Source organism: Chroicocephalus ridibundus, chromosome 8, assembly GCF_963924245.1.
Source record: "Chroicocephalus ridibundus chromosome 8, bChrRid1.1, whole genome shotgun sequence".
NCBI lineage: Eukaryota > Metazoa > Chordata > Aves > Charadriiformes > Laridae > Chroicocephalus > Chroicocephalus ridibundus.
Window position 1 is genome coordinate 51,367,998 of NC_086291.1, and position 18,855 is coordinate 51,386,852.

An 18,855-nucleotide genomic window follows, 5' to 3' on the forward strand; every position below is an offset into this window, starting at 1 on the left:
CTTCCTTCTCATCCTTATCAGCACAGCTATCAGTCAGCAAGCCCCTAATTAGGTACAAAAGACATTGTGCTCTGGAGAGCTTCTCCAGGAACTGGAGTGCTGCTGCACGCCAGAAGCTGGAGCACTGATTGACAGCCTGTATTTAAGAAAAACAGTTACAGAATAATTAGCGACAATTTGTACAAATCAAAAGAAGTGACCTTTGTGGCTGCGCAGCGTCTTACGTAAAGAACAAAGCTTTTCTCAGCAGCACTGACAAATTCAGAACTAAAATGTGACTCAGTTATTAAGTAGAGGCTGGTTCAGCAAAGTTCTTCAAACTTCCCTGCTTCGTGGCAACCAACCCATCCTGAGCACTTACAATAACTCCACAGCAGGGAAGCAAATCCTGGGTCTTACTTCCAACGCTGACAAAGATTTTGTTGGTTTGGGAGTGGTTTTTTGTTTTCCTTTCCCTTTATCCCTCTGCCTCATCTCTGTCTCAGTAGTAAGTTTCCCTTCCTAGCCTGGTTTTCTGCAGCAAAGGATGCAAATCATTGAAAAACTCTTGGATAAAATGCATTCCCTTCAAAACATTACTTTAAAAAAAAAAATCTTAAAATTAAAAATACAAAATACAAGTTGTTCCAGTTGCGAGTGGAAGAGCCACAGGTTCTTTGTCTGGTGTGGGCCATGGCTGCCACCCCTGCTGAGCTTCACCCAGCACTGGCCCGGCCGAGGACAGGCCACCGGGAGGCGAGGGACCCCCTGGATGTGTTTAACGGCTCCCGCGCAGTTCCACTGCAAAGCTGGCAGAGGAGGAGGACGCCCAGCAGGGCTCTGCTCCACGCACTTGCCTGCCCGAGCAGCTGCTTCGGCAGCTGTTCCTACCAGTTGGTGGCTGAATTTTACAAGATATCTGTCTGTAATTAAAAAGCAACAATACTTTGGCAGCCATTATAAAAACGCATCACTGGATTGCATCCCACAGGGAGTAGTTCTGCAGCGGAATACGGGGAGACGCAATAGATGCGACCATGTAGGACTTTCCCATTTTGAAACCCCAAAGATTATCTCCTGAACTACTCTGCCAAGACCACCACCAGCATCCAAAAACACGAGCTCCATTTGGCCTGGTTGCGGGTCAAAAAATGCTCATCTCCTGCCTGTGCCACTCCAACCCGCCCTGCGCCAGGACATATGGTCGCAAGGTGCTCTGCAGTGTAAGCGCAAGGGTCGGAGAGCTGCAGGTCTGGTGGGGAGATTAATAACAGGTCTTGCACAAGAGGATTTTCTCCATTTGGAGCATGTTAAGACGTTGTGCTGGTGCCAGCTACGCAGCACACCCAGAATCAGTGCAGCCTGGGCCAGATGAAGCTTGGCACAGGAGGGAACGTCAAGAGGCCCCTGGGGAGCAGGTTGCTGCTCCCCGATCCACTGCCTGGCTCACAGTCCTGGTACCTACTCACAGCAGTTAGAAAGCTGCTCCAGCCCATGCCTGGGCAATATCCTGCAAGCTGTGCAAGCTCCAGAAACTCAAGTGGCACAAAACCTTCCGTAGCAGACTTTTTCCCTGGTCCATAGGGGAGGCTGGCTACAGGAGGGAGCTGCTGCACTCTGCAGGGAGGGAAGGATGCTCTCTGGAGCAGACAGGGACAGAGGGACACACTCAGCCACACCTCCCTGCTCACACAAGCAGAGAGCCGAGGCTGCTCTATCTTGCCCAAGGGGCGGGATGCCGCCAAACGCCATGGGATCCCTGCCACGGTCTCCAGTGGAAGCAGAAATCTAGCTCCAGTCTGCAAACCGCTGCACACATATTTGTAAACCATTGTGTACACAGTAGATAAATGCTTAATAATCATGATGACAAACAGACCTAAAACCCAGAAGCAGCTTCCCTCCGCATTAACTGCATCAGGAACAGGTTCCACTGAGCAAAAGCCTCCCTTTTACCGGGACTTCTTCTAGGGGAAAAAGTCACCTAACCACAGCCACAGTGAAATGACGGTAAACCCAACAAATGATAAATAAAGCCCATGGCATGTCACACCTCAGGACTTCACCTGCCAGTTACCACCCTGGCACATCCATTTTCACGTGCTAATGTGGACATGGCTGCACGTTAAGCTCTGGGGCACCATGGGCATCTGTCCTGCGTGCACACCGGGGTGCAAACGTACGCACCTACCTTGGAGCCTCCGACCACATCAGCAGAGAAACTAATGCAGAAGGAGGCTAAATTCCCTGTTTATGGTGTCTTGCCAAGCTGGGATTAGAGTTTGGGACTCCTGGCACCCAGAGGCATGATTAATCCGCCGAGCATTTCCAACCCCACCCCTCATCCCAGCCTCCAGGTAGTTTCCATGTGCCAGGCTGTGTATGGTGGTGGAGCAAAGCCTTCTCGTCTCCATCAGTGTCTGCCTTTCTCTTACGCTTACTGGAGCCCATCTACTCCTCAGGGATCAGAGGAGAGTTAGACTGGTAGGAAAATACCTTTCCTATGTAAACCATGCGTTCTGCCATTTCCCTCTGCAAATTACACAGCGTCACAGATCGTAAGCCCTCTAAACAGAGGGTCTTCAGTTGAGGAACAGATCTCCATAAAGGCTGGGATTAAGGCCCTGCACATTAGAGAGGAAAGAGGTAGGAAAAATATGCTCCGTTTAATTACCCAAGCCATAACAACATTTTACTATTTTATACACGATTCCTGACAAAAGTGGAAATGTTATTTTCCACGAGCATAGCTGCTGGTTCTACTACAAATAAATAGTCCAGGGCGCGCTCACCACACGAGAGATGGAGGCCATGTGTTTTCATTAATTCTCTTGGCAGAGAAGCCCATGTAGATTTTGGACTGCAGCTCAGGACTGGAACAGGAGAGCTGGGGTGGCCAACATACATCACAGCAGACTATATTTGGCCCAGGTCCACTTACGAGCTGGTCCAATACCCAGTTTTATCATCCTAATTACGAGCAGATTCCCAGCTCCCTCCTCCTCTCACTTACAGAGGTATCTTCAGCTTCACCCTTTTCTTCCTCCCTCTGGCTGGTTGAAATCAGCAGGTGAATTGCAGTCCTTTGTCTGTTATCGCGAGTAGACAAAGTTTGGCCTCTTTCATTTTCCTTTTATTGCAGCTTCTTTTGTGTGGATTAAAATAATTGATATTGATAATGTGATCTGCCCCCTGCCCCTGTTCCCAATTACTTGCACAGGCTGGGGATCCTGCGTTATGGATATGACAGGAATGGTCTTAATTAGCCTTCTGGGCTACAGAACTGATTCTGGTTTTGATTTGAAATATTTGGGATTACGCAGGCTGACTGTTGTGGGCTGGGGTCACCAGCGGAGCCGGCCGGGGGATTCTGGGGGACTCGCTTTGAGCTGGCTTTTCTCAGACTGCTGCCAGGTGCCTGGCAGCACGTGGAGCAGAGCCCTCACACTGGTAAGCAAAAATGAAGGACAATTTACTGCAGCCACCTTTGTGTTTGGGATTAAGAATGACAGCACTGAGGGGTCTGTGCATCCAAAGCTCTACTCAGAACAAAGCAGGACACCGATGGTCCAACAAGAGCTAACCGAACAGCAGCCTTCATAAAAGGTCATCCTCGCATTCAGTGGGTGAAACCACGTCAAAGGTAAATGATGATAAAATAAAGGAGCGCTAAACTTGAAACGGCAGATATGGTTTTCTGGACCTGCAAAATTCCATTTAAAAGTATGCGACCAGTTAACTTGGTCACAGGAGCGAAAGATGAAGGTGTCAGCACCTGGGAAAATGATAGGTTTGGTTTTTTTTCCTATTTTGGAAAGAGGAATCCTAATCCTGTAACAGGGCTGGTAACGTGGTCCCTGGCACTCACACACAATTCTCTTCACACAAGGGCGGAGAGAGTGTACGAGCATCCCCATTTCCACTGCTCAGCGTGCCTACCCCGTAAAAAGTAATACATAGGTAACACCTTGCAACACGTTCTGCAGGTCAGAGAAGTCAGGCCCTGCCAGCTTTAATTGGAGAAGGGAAATGGTTTCCAGACGTGACGAAGGTCTGCTGAGAACGTCACCTCAAAGGTGCATCTCCAGGGACTGACAGCTCAGCCCTGCTGGCTGAAAATAACTGCGGGGTTGAGGCAGGAAGAGGTACCTGGGTCTTACCAACAGGGGACAAGTGCAGCAGAAGGCTGAGACTTCGCAGCCTGGTGCTAACAGATGCAGCGCGCTCACCCGCTCGTTAGATGGACACGGATTATAGATCAGAGGCGTTACAACGTAGTGTGCCATTTTCAGTAGCTGCGCTATTAATCTGGAGGAGGGAAAATTGCTTCAGTACTGTTTCCTTCATTAAAGCATGGCTACTCGCCCAGTGGAATGTCATTGTACACAGCAATTTCTTTCTTTTTAACACTGTTTATACAAAAGGCAAATGCAAAAATATAGGTAAAAAGAGAGGGGAAGCTGAGTTCCCTCTCTCTGTAATCAAAGAGGAGACAACACTCAGAGCCAGAATACAAACCACAGTTTATAATCAGAATGCAATGTAATCACTGAAACAGATGTCGAAAAGATAAAACTGTATAATTCTGAACTGCCAGCGATTAGTGCTTAGCATCTTGGAGACCACTGAGATGCTCTATTTCTGTCTACATATGTCTGCATTTTGGAAGCGTAAGCAGAGAGCATTCAACACAATGCTACGTAAAAGTTCTTTCTGATCCTCTCCTGTGGAATTTTTACAGGGAGAGTTCTCATGGGGCTTAGGTTTGCTCCCGAATCAGTCCATGGTGGTGAGGGGAGGGAAGGAGAGAAATTGGTCTTTTAGGACTGTGGTTGGGAAAAATAGCATCACCGAGCTGGCGCGTGGACATTGACTGCATTGCCAGAGACAGGCTATGATAAAGAAAGAAAACATGGGGAGCTGCCTGGCAGAAGAGAAAAGGTTAGAGAACCTTTTTTTCTACCAAAGTAAAGCAGACAGGAGAAATTAGTTTTAATGTGCAGATCGCTCACCTCGTAGTGATAATCCATGCAAGTTAAGTCTCTCCAGCAGCGATCTCCTCGAATTTTAATCAGTCCCTGGGAAAAAAAAAAAAAAAACAGAGACAAAAAAGACAGTCACAAATATTTTATTTTACTTCATCTTGTATGTTAAGGTATTATCTCAAGATGCTAAATTCTCTGGTTAAACTACAGAGAGAGCCTGTAACTGCAGGGAAGTGCAGAGGCTGGAATGACCCCCTGGAATGACCCACCACATTGCACCCCAGGCCCAGTTGTTGTCCCTGAGGGAACAGAACGCAATGAGAGCTCAAACATGACTTCTTCCACTGCCTGTTTACTGAAAACTTGACACAAAATTCTTGTGGAACATGCCACGTCACTTAAGGGGTGCTAGAAGATGCTTCACCCACAGCCGAGTCTCCACAGAGCAGGTATGAGCAGCCCAGTGCTCCCAGTATTGGCTTCCAGCATTGCTGGGTACAAGGCAGGGAGGCACAGAGCATAGAGAAGGCATAGGAAAAGCCTGAAAATCAGGTTCTGCCACTGAGACATGGCCGTATAACAGACTGAAAAGTTACCTGCAGACCTAAACACAGCCATGTTCACAATTTTAAAATCCAGACCCAATTCTCCCCCTCTCGCAAAGCCACCTCTGCTGCCTACAGAAAAGGAAATAGTGACACAGACTGGGATGGGGACCCGGCAGCCTCACCAGCCCTGAGCTGGATACAGAGATGCAATCAAAGTAATTAGAGAAACAAAAGAGGAGAAGGGGAAGGAAGCTGACAGATCTAAACACAGATGAATGCGCTAATGACAGGTCTGCTCCACCTTAGGTTAGAGGTTGGCAATGAAATAAGCAGGTATCAGAGGTTGCTGTGCAATGATATTTCAGGGCAACAAGAGGGTGAAATTTCCAAATCAGTGGGTCCATTCCAGGGCTGGCAGTAATATTGGGATTAAATTTCTTTGCCTCAGTGATGAAGAGTAGAAAGGAATCAGTCGTCCACAGCAGGAAGGACACCTGGCCAGGGATGAGCCTGCTAGCAGGAAGCCTTGCAATCAAGCCGTGCCAGCCTGAAGGTATGCAGGTTCAGCCTGACCGCTTTGATGTATGGCAAAAGGTCCCTGATTAGGATCACAATATCCCAAATTGAGGAAAGCTTCACTAGTCAAAAGGTTGAACCAGCTCTATCATCTGCATACAATTAGGGAGTATTTGCCTACCTCTGACATTGCCCTAATTATAATGTTCCTGCCTGCCTTAGTAGAAAAATACAGGGAGTTTCTGCAAGGACCCATCGCTGGCTACATCAGGAGCATCCTGAAGCTTCTTTACATTTGCAGTAGGGAAGGTTTTCAAGAAGAGACTGACGACCTTTCAGTGCTAAAATCAGAGAGCTCAGAGGAGGAGTTTCCAGCACAAAGGCACATCCTGGCCTATTGGTTTCACCGGAATTGCTAAGAAACCCCTTCACTTGCAGCATTAAACAAAGTTTAGCAGGTTTAGGGATGAAGAAAAATTCCAAATTCCAGTTAAAGACACCCCCCCAAAACTGTCCAGATCTCATAAGTAAATATCCAGAAATATCCAGTTCCCAAGACTTTACATGGGCTGTGTGATACATGAGAGCCCAGGGCTCTTGAGTATGGAAAAGAGAGAACAGAGCAGAGTCTTGTAACTCCTGACTGATACAGAAGGGATCAGCTTCTGAGACAGGTGGGGGTGTTCAGCCTGGAGAAGAGAAGGTTCCAGGGAGACCTTAAAGCCCCTTCCAGTCCCTAAAGGGGCTACAGGAAAGCTGGGGAGGGACTCTTGATCAGGGAGTGGAGTGATAGGACAAGGGGTAACAGTTTTAAACTGAAAGAGGGGAGATTTAGATTAGATATCAGGAAGAAATTCTTCACTATGAGGGAGAAGAGACACTGGCGCAGGTTGCCCAGAGAAGCTGTGGCTGCCCCATCCCTGGAGGGGTTCAAGACCAGGCTGGACGGGGCTTGGAGCAACCTGGTGTGGTGGGAGGTGTCCCTGCCCAGGGCAGGGGGGTTGGACTGGATGGTGTTTAAGGTCCCTTCCAACCCAAACCATTCTGTTATTCTAACTGGGGACAATTATTGACCATTTCTCCTGATACAAGATGTTACGGCAATCTGATGGAAGGATCAAGTAGCTGGTTTAGGAACGAACAAAAGTACTTTTCCACATGGCAAATCATTTACTTTATGGGAGCCAAAAGTAAAAATGTGTTCAAAAGGAACCAGAGACATTCCCAGAAGACAGGCTCGGGGTAACTTCTGAACACAACCTCCTCCCTGGAAAGTCCCTAAACCACTTGACTGCCAGGAGCTGTGAGAAGCTGCCCCTGAAGATCACTTTATGTTTTATATTCCTCCCCAAGCATCTGTTAATGGCTGCTATTAGAGACAATATAAGAAGTTAGTTGGACCTTGGGCTTAACCCAGCATAGACTTTCTTAAGCAAACAGAGATCCACAAAAATTGTTACAAGCTTATTTGGCAGGTAAATTAATAGGAAATAGGCACTCTTCTTGGTCTGCGCCTTATACCAGATGATATTTAGGCATATATGTCTTTGTGAATAGGGGTGACCCCAGCAACCTTCAACAGGGCTATGTACAGCCTTAAATGACACTTGTTATCAGGCACGTTGCTGAGTTCAAGCAGATTTCGCCCATCTGCTGTTCCAAATTAATTTTCCTTTTTTTTCCTAGTCATAAATGGCAGGGCCATTTGCACACAGTAGCATCCTGTGGTCAATAAAGAAAACGCCCGATAGACAGCACAGGCCCCGCGAGTTCTCAGCATCAACTATCGGCTGCAGGAAAAGCATCACCTCACGGTGGCTAATGGCAGAGATGCAACAGAGCAAATCAACACCATAACCAGCAAGGAGGAACAAGGAGATACAGCAAAGGGTGATTACTTTACAGAAGTGATTGATAAGGAAGATAGCAATAAGGCAAAGGTTTCTGTGGTATCTGACATGGCTCTGCACAACACGGGAACAAGGAAGGGTACCAAAGCAACGCAGTGCATGCTCCGTCCCCCGAGGGCGGGCAGCCTGCAGGATGCTGGTACCCTGCACATGCCTGCTGTCCTTCAGACCTGTAAAACTGCCTGAGAACTACACTGAAGCCTGAGCACTGGCCCTCCCAGCAGCCTCCGGAAGAAAGAGGCACCTTCAAACCTCGTGCACACAGTCGTCTTAATGCAGGCTGCAATGGGAATGGCTGGGGTTGGCTCCAGGCAGGGCTGAGACGGGTCCAGGGCAGAAGCTTAGATCTAGAAATACCCTGGCCCAGGAGGTCTGCATCTCAGCATCACCATGAAAGGGACACCCCCCACCAGCACCACCACTGCCACCGAAAAAATACCCAAGCAGAGCTGGGCCATAAAGGCAGAGATAAAATCACAATGGAAACAAAGTGGTATTATACAAAACTCGCGGGATGGGAAAGCAGAGCCGTGGGTACCGGTGGCTGCTCTGCAATTTTACTCTCTAGCGAGTTATTCAGCAGATCCCGTCACTGTCCTCCATCACTCTGCGAGGGCTGGAGCACGGGAGGCAGGGACAAGACAGACTTGCTGTCAACAGTCACGGCTTCATCTCCCCCTCCCGAATCATCCGCAGCTCACTCTGCCCCTCAAACCTTTTCTAAAATTACAGGATACGTTGATAGCATCTCACAGGATGTGCCGCAGCCGGCAGCGCTGTCAGTGGCAGGACAGACGCTAAGAAAGGCTCTGTGCAAGAACGCTGGAATATTAAAAAAGGACAGCTATCTTGATGACCTTCCCTCCTACCTTGCCCAAGCTGTTATCAAGCTCTATTATTCAGCAGGGATAATTAAAACAAGTATATGATAGAAAAGCACTATACTGAAAACCAAAATCTTTCCTGCAATGAGTCACTAAGGGAGTTAATCACGTTTTGTTTACTATAAAGCTTTCAAACAGGAAAGTCACTCAAAGCTCTTAATATCAAATCTGTTTTTCAGCATAGAAAACTCCCACTCTCATAATTAGGAGGCGTTTCAAGTCTTCTTTACCCTGCTGCTGTCTTCAGGTCCACTCCCACTCCCACACTGGCATGTGAGTTTTCCAGTTTTCAAACGAAGTTGGACCAAGAAACAAGAGCATGTAGTGCACGAAAATCTGCCTGCCCTGTAGCTTCATCTCTGCTGAGGAGGACCATGAAAGGAGAACGAGCCATGGTGGCTCACCAAGTAATCCTGCTGGGCAGAGTTGTACATCCCTAGGTATGCACACACCAGGACGAGCTCTGACATCCCTTACTGCTCCATGCTCAGACGGACTCTGTTTTTACACACTCTCCCCTAATTATTTGGCTTCTGCTGACATTTTTGGAGATCCGCTCCTGTTCTCTTGAAGAAGCAAACTTAGTTTGAGAAATGGTATCTGGGTCCAAGTGAGCACAGGAGGACAGAAAGGGGAGGGGAGGAAATGGGGATCCCCACATCTGCTGGAGTTTGACATGCACTGGATTTCTTTCAGTCTGCTAACAATTCCCAATCCATTTTCAAGATTTCTCTGTGTATATTGAACTGGCCTGGACTCCACAGCTGCAGCAGATTATGCTGCCATACCACAGATCAAAGCACGGGGAAAAATCCCCATCCCCTGCTCTCAGACAGGCAGAGGCTAGTGCATCTCTGATGTGCCCAAACTGTCTTCTCTTTGGATGAGGAGAGGACCTGCACAGGACCAGCAGGAAAAGGAGCCAGAGGGCATGCACACAGGACAGCCCCATGAGACTCCAGAAGACCTGGAAGACCCTCTTCTCATTTGGACATAGCCTACAAACATCTTGCAAGGCGTATTTTGGGGGCAAATATTAAGCAGAGTTCAAGAGGTGAATGATAGGGACAAATTAAATGGAAAACAAGGAAACAAAAGAAATCATTTAGCAGTACTTTGGAGAGCAGGGCTCTCAACCCCCAAGTCACATTTCTAACTGCTTCCTTCCTGCAGCCCATGGCAGTCAGGTCTCAGACCTCCAGCTACCTCCTGGTAGCATTGCCTGAGCAGAAGGAAAGGCGAGAAAGGGAACAGCCCATTTTCAGGCCCTAGTGCTGCACAGCTTTTAGTTCCAAGCGTATGATTGACACCGAGCTCCACAGATCAGCCTTAGGTGGGATGGATTTAAGAACAAACCTGATGTTCTGCTGAGTCAAGGCTGTGTTGGAGGCAACACCTGACTGTCAGGAAGACGAGGATGGAGATGTTTAACAAAGGACTTTTCCGTTACTTTTGGGGGGCATTTTCGGAGAGTAGGATGTGCCTGATACCTTCAAAGTCCAAGAACATATAAAGGCATTTAGAACATTCAGTAGCTTCCAGGCGGCAGCTACAGGGAGCTGCTACCATAAACCTGTGGTACCAGCCTCCAGCTTAATTGCTCTTTCTCTCACATGTACAAGTTTCTATTTTTTGTAAAGAATAAGTTGAAGGCTCAGGATGCAAATGAAAAAAAGCAACACTTGCAGAGCCCTCTTATTATTTTTCACTGTTTGGCATTCTCCATGCCAGGCCTGGTCCCCTTCCATCCTTCCCGACTTTAATTTCTCCCTGTGGTGTTCAAGCACCTTCATGTACCACATGCTTTTTGATACAACATCAAAATTGATCTGTTAGTGCTATAATTAATGCTGTCAGAAGTTGGCCATGCTTACGGGTAGGCAATAAGCAGAAAAACATTTCCAAGGGCAGCTGCTGTTAACTCCTGAGAAGCTGCTGTCGTATGTGGGGCAGAGTCTTGCCAGCCCCTATTTACTGAGGAGCTGAGCTCTTCACTGACCCCCAGCTGCTGGGTGATAAAAAAATGATGGGTGAGTGTTTACCTCCTGCAATTCACCTTGAAGACCAGACCACACCTCAGCGTACTAAACCATCCCAGCTTTTATGGCCCTTTTTGAAGCATCCCGAAGATGTGTGTACAATGAAACACCATCATGAAGAAGAGGAAAGCCTTTCTCATCCCGCTTTTCAGCTCCTTGTCCAACACAACCATCTCCCTGACTTTTTATTAAACTTGTGAAGTTAGGCTGCCTGCACAGTGGGGGCTACGTGCCAGCTGGTAACGTCATTACTCCTGGATATCTTACAACACACCGACCACATTTCACAAGCCTGAAATAGAGAAGCAAACCTCCCAATCCCAGGCATTTTGAAACAGCACCCGACGCCACGCTGCATATGGAGATTTGCTATTCACGGGAGGCGTTAGTGTCACCAAACAGCACCCGGGCAGGCGGGATGATGCACCAATGCAGATCGAAGCTGTGGGCCCCGCGGGTACCCCACAGAACCATTTAGGTTGGAGAAGACCTTCAAGATCATCGAGTCCAACCATAACCCTAACACTGCCAATTCCCACTAAAGCATGTCCCTAAGTGCCACGTCCACATGTCTTTTAAATACCTTGCACCAGGCAGGAGCACCCGGTCCCGTGGCACACGGCTTCCTCTGTCAATTCAAGTCACTGCTATTATAAGAAGTCATCGTTCTCATTTATACACGTTTTTATATTATTCCAGCTTGGCATAAGGCTCCTAATATTGTCATGTGGCAATGTAATCATTTGGGAAACGTGGAAAGGTTGTGCTATAGGAAGCTCAGCGCACTAACTTGTTTCTTGTTTTCTAAATTCCGAAATTACTTGGAACAGTCTTCCCCCCCCCCCCCTTTTTTTTTTAAGTTGGCAAATTTAGGAAGTTTCTTCCTAGTTCTGAGCTAGCAAAGCACTAGCTAAAAACTTGAATTCTGCATTTATTTTGACAGAAGGACTGGAGACCAATGGGTAGGAGATAGGGATTTTTGAATTTTTTCCTTTTTATGATCTGCTCTAATCATTAGATAAAACAGGGGGGACAGGAAAATGGCTTTTAAAGTTTATTTTCTTTTCCCAATGATAAAGGAAAATGCATGTTCACATGCTTACAACCCCAGGAAAAAACCAAGCACCCCCAGAAATGCCGGCTCTGTTTGCACATTGCGGGTGGGTGAAGGGACTTTCAAAGCCCCGCATATCAGAAGGGAAAGGTATTCAGCAATACAAATTAAATATAAGCTAAAGGGAAGGAAGCAGGTGGCTAAGTGAACTAGCAATTGCCCTTTCACCTCTGTGGCCTTGCTTTGAATCCAGCTCTAACCAGAATTATTAAATTCATACTGATGGGATGGCGGCTACAAAAGACACCGGGGTTTGATCATTTCGGCCGAGCTCGTGGCAGCCAGACCGTGCACACAAGCCCCTGCCAGTAATAAGAAAGCCTGGCCTGGGGAAGGGGAAAGTTGAGATCTTTGTCATATTAATTTACAGCTGACTGCGGCTCCAGGCCATTCTGCACACTCAGAAATCTCCTCGCGCTGCCGTCCGCATGAGAACTATAAAATGTTAACCCTGGATTGAATTAGCATCCAGAATGAAATATGTGCTCAATACCTTCTCCCCTACTAAGTTTGCTCCCTTTAGGGCACGGCTGAGGAGCGCAGGGGAGGACGGAGATGCAGCACCTGCTTGTACTTCGAAAACACCAACCTCCGGGGCTCCCAGGCTCTCACGATTAAAGTGCATTAAATTCACCAGCATTTTTCACAGGGGAAGGAAAATTACATTTAGGACCCTTTTTTTTTTTTTTTAAATATTTTATTTTAATGGTGTTCAATAAAATGCCTGGTTTTAATCACCAGAACCACTCTGGTGCACCTTCCACCTGCCAGCCCTGCTCTGCATCCACGCGTTCATGGTCACATATAAACAGCATTTCCCAAACTCAGACAATGTGCGCCCTGGATAGACCGCAGGTGTCATGGATGACTTTTGTCACTGTACTTTTATTTTATTTGTTAGTTATAGGTAAGATATCAGCTACGTGGAACAAGACACTATTTTGCCACCAGCATCATCACTAACTTTGATGGCTTACTACAGCGTTAAAGGAAAGACGACCATGCAGTCACTTGAGCAGATCTACAAGCAAACAGAGAAAAAAAATATATATATATTTCCCAGCAAATTCTTAGCAAAAACCCACACTGCAAAAATTCATCCTCCTGCCTGCCTGCTTCAGGACTTGACCCAGCCAGCAAGGCACCGAACCAGTCTGGTTTATAAAACTCGGTTAGCCTGCTGAAAACTAGCTATTTATGACTAATAAATTATCTTTCAAATGCAGTAGATTGTTGAATACATTTGCAAGGTTTGCCAACCAGCGGCCAGGGAATTTTGGCGTTGGAAATCAAAATCACTTCTTCGCTCCCACTGAATCAATTCCAGTCTCGCTTGACTGAGTAACCTCACATGCCCCCTCTCTTTCCCCATCACTGAAAGAGTATCCAACAAAAGAGATTTCAGGGGAAATTGAGCCATAGAGAGAAAGTTTACCAACAGCTTTTGATTTCTCCATTTCATGAGTTTGATTAAATCATGGCAGAAATCCCAAATCTAAGGCCACAGCATGTGGTGGTACAAGGGAACGTAACACGGGACTGGAAGGCAGAACCGAAGAGGGATGCGAGCCATGCAACTGCCATCTGCGTCCTTCAAAGACACCTCACTGTTTGGTTTTAGGGTACCAAAATCTGAATTTGCACTGTGGCATGCTGGGGATCACCTTCTCAAATCACAGAGAGGATGAACATGTGAAGAGAATGGGTCCTTGCTTTTCTGCTGCATTTTTTCAGTGAAAGGAACACATCTGGACATTGTTCCTCTTAATTGTATCATCCCTAGCTCCTGCCATCAGGATTAAGCTAAACACTGAGTCATGAAGACTGCCTGGTCCCTGCTACCACTGGCAGAGGCTCCAGAAGTGGAATCCTCCCCTGCAGCCCCAGGACCTGCCCCAGATCTTCTGGATCTGCAGAAGGCTCAGAGCGCGGGCACTGTGCGGCTCCATCCCAGGGGAGGTGGAGAGGAGCCCTTCCACCATGTCCATGTTACAGCCACCACGGGCAATGAGAATCACAGAACCCCATCTCCAGTCTCCCCACTCTGCGGGTTGTCCACCCAGCTGCCTACTGTACAGCCCAAGGCTGTCGTCCCACCTGCGTGCAGCTCAGTCACCCCAATGGAGATGAGGGGAAGCATCCTCCAGGGAAGGTCCACATCAGTCTAACCTCCAGCTCACACAGACCTACTGCTAAGGTCTCACCCCATCTCTGCCCCATGCAGATAGGTGCTGGCCACAGTCTTTGACCTCCACCTTTATTTCAGACCTCTCTTTCCCTCCTGTGTTCTCTCCTTTCAATCGCCTTTCTAATTAGCTGATCGCCTTTCTAATTAAATCTGCCTCCAAACAAAATCCACCGGACTGCCCTTGCTCCCTCTCCCCCGTCATCTCCGCCAGCTCCACTTTTGTCCCTGACATCCCTTCCCCAAAAGATAAAGCCCAGGCACAAGTATCAGTTCAAGAGCCACCACAGATGCATCTTCACAGACAACTCCCCAAGGATTTTACGCTTCACCTAAGGAGAAAAAACATCTCCAAAGAAGATAAACTGTTCCCTTATTTACTTGATGCCAGCAAACATGATTCACGGACCCAGGGGTGATCCATCACCCATCGCTGTGGAGCAGCATCTTTCTCTGCATGCCTCTGAGCCACGCAGCTCCCGCTCCGACACCGCTCCAAGGGAGGGAGGCGGCTGAACTCCGACACGCCAAATCCGTCCTTTTCATCTTACGCAGATCGCTCTGCCCAACTGTATCCCTTTCAGGCTGCTGTACTTTGGTGATTCAAAATGAAAAAAAAAAAAAAAAAGCCTAAATAATTAAAATGTCATTCAAGCTCTAAGCCGATATGAGTCACTGTTACAAAAAATATCTTAAAAATTCTTTCAGGAGTGGGGGATAATTATATTCCTCCCTATCTATTGATTTTTCTCTACAATGCAGATGTCAGATTTTCCACGGTTTTTTTCTTTTTCTTTTTTTTTTTTTTTTCCCTGGAGTGAGTGTCAACGAGGAACAAAGCACTCTTTGAGACTTTTTCAGCCCAAAATTAATTCTGAAAAAAATGGTACAGACAGGCCAATAGCACGGGAAGCCGAGAAAAAGCCTGGTGACTCAAGCTATGTCTGCAAAACCCCTATTGATACCGGCCCTGGAGAGAAGGGTGGGGTATGGGGCACCAGCCTTATAAATTTGGAGTCAATTTAAAGACCTTTCTGTGTCTTGACAATACATAAAATGGGTGAAAAAGAGAAAAAAAAAATCTCAATGAAGGGCAATTCCTGTATTCTAGATTTTAATTTTTCTCATAATGTGAGTTTGAAACACTCCCAGAGAAAATCGCAACCGGTGCCTGGCACTTCAGGCACTCAGCCACCCGCCAGCCTCTGCTACCCAACATCTTCTGAAAGCCAAACATATACCAGTGTATTTTAAAGATAAAACCAGCTGCAATTTAGACCCCGAGTTCACGGAAGAGGAAGGAGCTTTACGAAATTAAAAAAAAAAAAAAAATTGTTTAAAGACTATAGGACAGGGCTGCAAGGGGACAATCACGCTGGACCCTGGCACCTGAAGCACCCAAATCCGAGGGACCTGACACGATGCCTTCAGACCACAACAGAAATACTAAAGCACTTTGAGTTTTCCTGGTTTGATGCACCAGGTCGCTCAGCCTGCTCGCTGCCCGCCTGCCCCAGCTTTCTTCTGCATTTGAAAGGATAAATCTTGAAAAATTTCTGGATTTTATTTCAACCTCAATAATGAATATCATGCTCAAATGCTGCATTCACCAAGGGAAAAATGCTTGATGGTTGCGACACTACAGCAGCAATATAGTTCTTCTGCTGGATTTGTAAAACTGCCTCTGAACTCCACAACATCGTTTTATGCCATTTTTTTTCCAATGCACCTCATAACAGAAAAATATTACATTCCCAGGACCAGCAAGGGCTCTCGCTTTTTAAAAATTCAATACATTTTCTATGGTCCTTCTATGCCTCAAGGCTCATGTTATGGTTATCGAAATTGTTTGCAAACTTTTAAATATTTGCATAATTTATGAGCCCAAATCTTCAATTGCAGCGTGCTCTGGCGCAGGCCTTGCCCTGAACCATGATGGTGGCAGAGGCTGGATTTGGGCCAGACCTATCCAGACCCTCCGCGTGAAGCCCCATCTCCCACCCGCAGGCTCTGCTGGAGGGTTCCAGCTCTGCAGCGCAGGAAGGATGATCTGGATCACGCGCGCTGCAGAGGTGGGGTTTGTTCCTTTCTTTTCGAAATGTCACATAGGGAAAACATGACACAGGTATTAGGCTTTTGGGGAACTTTTTTCTACAACTCTGACAGTAACAAACTAAAGGCTTTAAGAAGAGCTGTACCTGGTGTTCATACAAAGCTCTCATTAACGAACAGGTGGTAATTCAAGTCTCTCCTGCTTCTTCCATGAAAAGAGAGAGAAACAACCGGCTTCAATACCTCTTCCTTAACCAGAGGATGACAAGCTTATGCTCCTCAGATGACACTGCTATTTAAATAACTTTATTCTGTACCCTGTGCATCATTTCAGAGCCCACAGTCAGCCCTACTCAGGTCCAAGCCTGCGCCAAGATACCGGGACTTCCCCATCATCTGGAGAATGTTAGTTCTGGTCCAACATCAGCAGGTTGCAGCACAAGGCTCCAGATTCTCTGTAACAACCCACCTTCAGGTGAACAAACCCTACCTGCCTGGTACCCTCCCGCACAGGCAAGGATGGGCTCTGAGGACCAAGATCCCACAGGACAAGTCCCACCTGCAGAAGAGGTGAACATCTAGATTCTGCTGCAACGGGGGCGGGTTGGTCCAGCACAAAAGCTAAACCGGAGTCACCACGAAATGCAACTGCAAAGCACCTCAATGGCATGGGCTGGAAAACACTTTTCTGAAAGAGAAGTCACTGGTGTTGATTTTTGTTTTGTTTTATTCTTTGCTGCTTTTTCCCGCAGCTACCAGAAAGACCCTTTGAGAAGCCACCATGGCTGCACCAGCATCTGATTGACTTTGAAGACAGCGCTGCAAGGAGTGGGTGAAAGGGATTTTGAAAAGTACTTGGCATTAGCGGCTCCCTGCCTTTTACAGCCACCGAAGGAACAACAAGTCTTCCTGCCAAGGGCTATTACTAGACAAATGGAGAGAGATCAGAGGCACAAAGGAGGTTGCTAAGGAGTCAAGTGTGGGATCCCTGCAGAGAGGAGGAGGCTGCAGCTGGGACGGCAAAGGTCAGAACATTGCAGACATCATTTTCCAAAAATTCCCATGAAGCCCCGGCGCGGGAGTCGGGAGCCTGGCCCCGCCGCGCTCGCCTATGAATAATGAGAAAGCCATAAAAGAAAGCTCCCTTTCTTCCCTCCTACCCACGCTAATGTAATAAAACAAATTAGAATAATTATTCTCAATTTCAGAGCCATAATGCCCAGGATGAGGGCACGCTTGTCACTGAAATGACAACTACATCCGTTTGATTCTTTTTTTTTTTTTTTTTTTTTTTAATTTTTACAGAGATCCCCTAAATTCCAACTTTTATTTCATTACATCTAATGTAATTTTACTACAGGCATCCAGATTCTGTTTGCTTCAAAGTCTTCATTATTTTTGCCAGAAAGTTCATCTCCCTTATTAGCTAATCACTTCCCCACCCTTTCCAGTAACCTTTAAAATGCCACCCACGTTATGACACTTTTAACAGAATCCAAGCAAAAACCAAAACAAGAAAAATGAAGAGTTTAACATGAACCACTAGTTTCTAAAATAATTTGCTGCAGTTGGTTAAAAGAAACATTTTTTTCTAATTGTAAAAAAAAAAAACGATTTTAAAAGATATTAGATACCTAATGATATACAAATAATCTGGAAATAATGGATCCTTTCTCTGTGAAAACACATCTCTGTGTGAAAGATGGGCAACATTTACTAGGAAACAATGATGAGCATTTAGTGGAAGAATTTATTGCTAATTATTATAAATCTTTTTGCACTATTTCTTTCCCAAGACTACCACTTTAAACGATCTTCCCCCCAAGCCCTGCCCCGTAAAAGGGGAAACATATCTTTTGTGTAGACTTGAAACGCCAGAGGATTTAAATTATTTTCTAAGTCTGTGCCTGCCAAAAAATGCTCCGGGACTCCTCTGTTCTGCAGGGGTTTCTTCTGAGGATGCATTTGAACAGCTCGGAGAGGCAGAGCTCGGATTTGGGGAAGTTCAGTCTGTAGTTACATTCAGAAAGGGAAATCCAGGAAGTAGAGAGGAAAAAAAAAAAAAAAAAAAAGAGAAATTTTGTTTCCAGAAAGTAAACCAAGGGGACGGACCGTCAAGTCACAAATCACAACTTGAAAGGATGCTCTTGGGTTTCCCTAAATTCTCCCTGTGCCCCTCAGGACCTTCCAAGTGACATACCCTGCGTAAGGAGGAGTTGAGGGCGCGACTCCCAGGAAAGGCTCTCAATACGTAAAGATAAGGGGGAGAAGAAAACCCCTTCCCTGGGTGACCCTGTCCCCTGAGGTGCCACCAGCCTGGGGAGCAGGGAGCAGACCCTGCAACAATTTTAAGGGCATTGCACAAGGAAGATGTCAAGGATACTGCACACACAGCAGATTATTATCATATTATTATATAAAAACATAAATATTATAAATATTATTATTATATTATTACATAACACACACATTAAAGGATCTAATTCCTGGGGCAAACACGAGGCTTGAGTTTAAGCTGCCCAAGCTCACGGCCCCGGCCGGGGAGTGGAGCCTGCGGGGCACGGACCCATCTGCACACAGACCCCGTGGAGTCCTCCCAACCCCAACACCTGCATCAGCCAGTGATAGATTGGCAGCCTTAAA

The 18,855-nt window shown here is 46.6% G+C and overlaps 1 protein-coding gene across 1 annotated transcript in view; it reads right to left on the reverse strand.

Annotated features, from left to right (window-relative positions):
* LMF1 (lipase maturation factor 1) overlaps positions 1-18,855 on the reverse strand; it is a 263,087-nt gene that overhangs the window by 174,263 nt on the left and 69,969 nt on the right. The window contains exon 5 of the mRNA XM_063345009.1: positions 4,992-5,057. Within this exon, the coding sequence (XP_063201079.1) occupies positions 4,992-5,057 (66 nt within the window). The remainder of the gene's footprint in view (positions 1-4,991; positions 5,058-18,855) is intronic.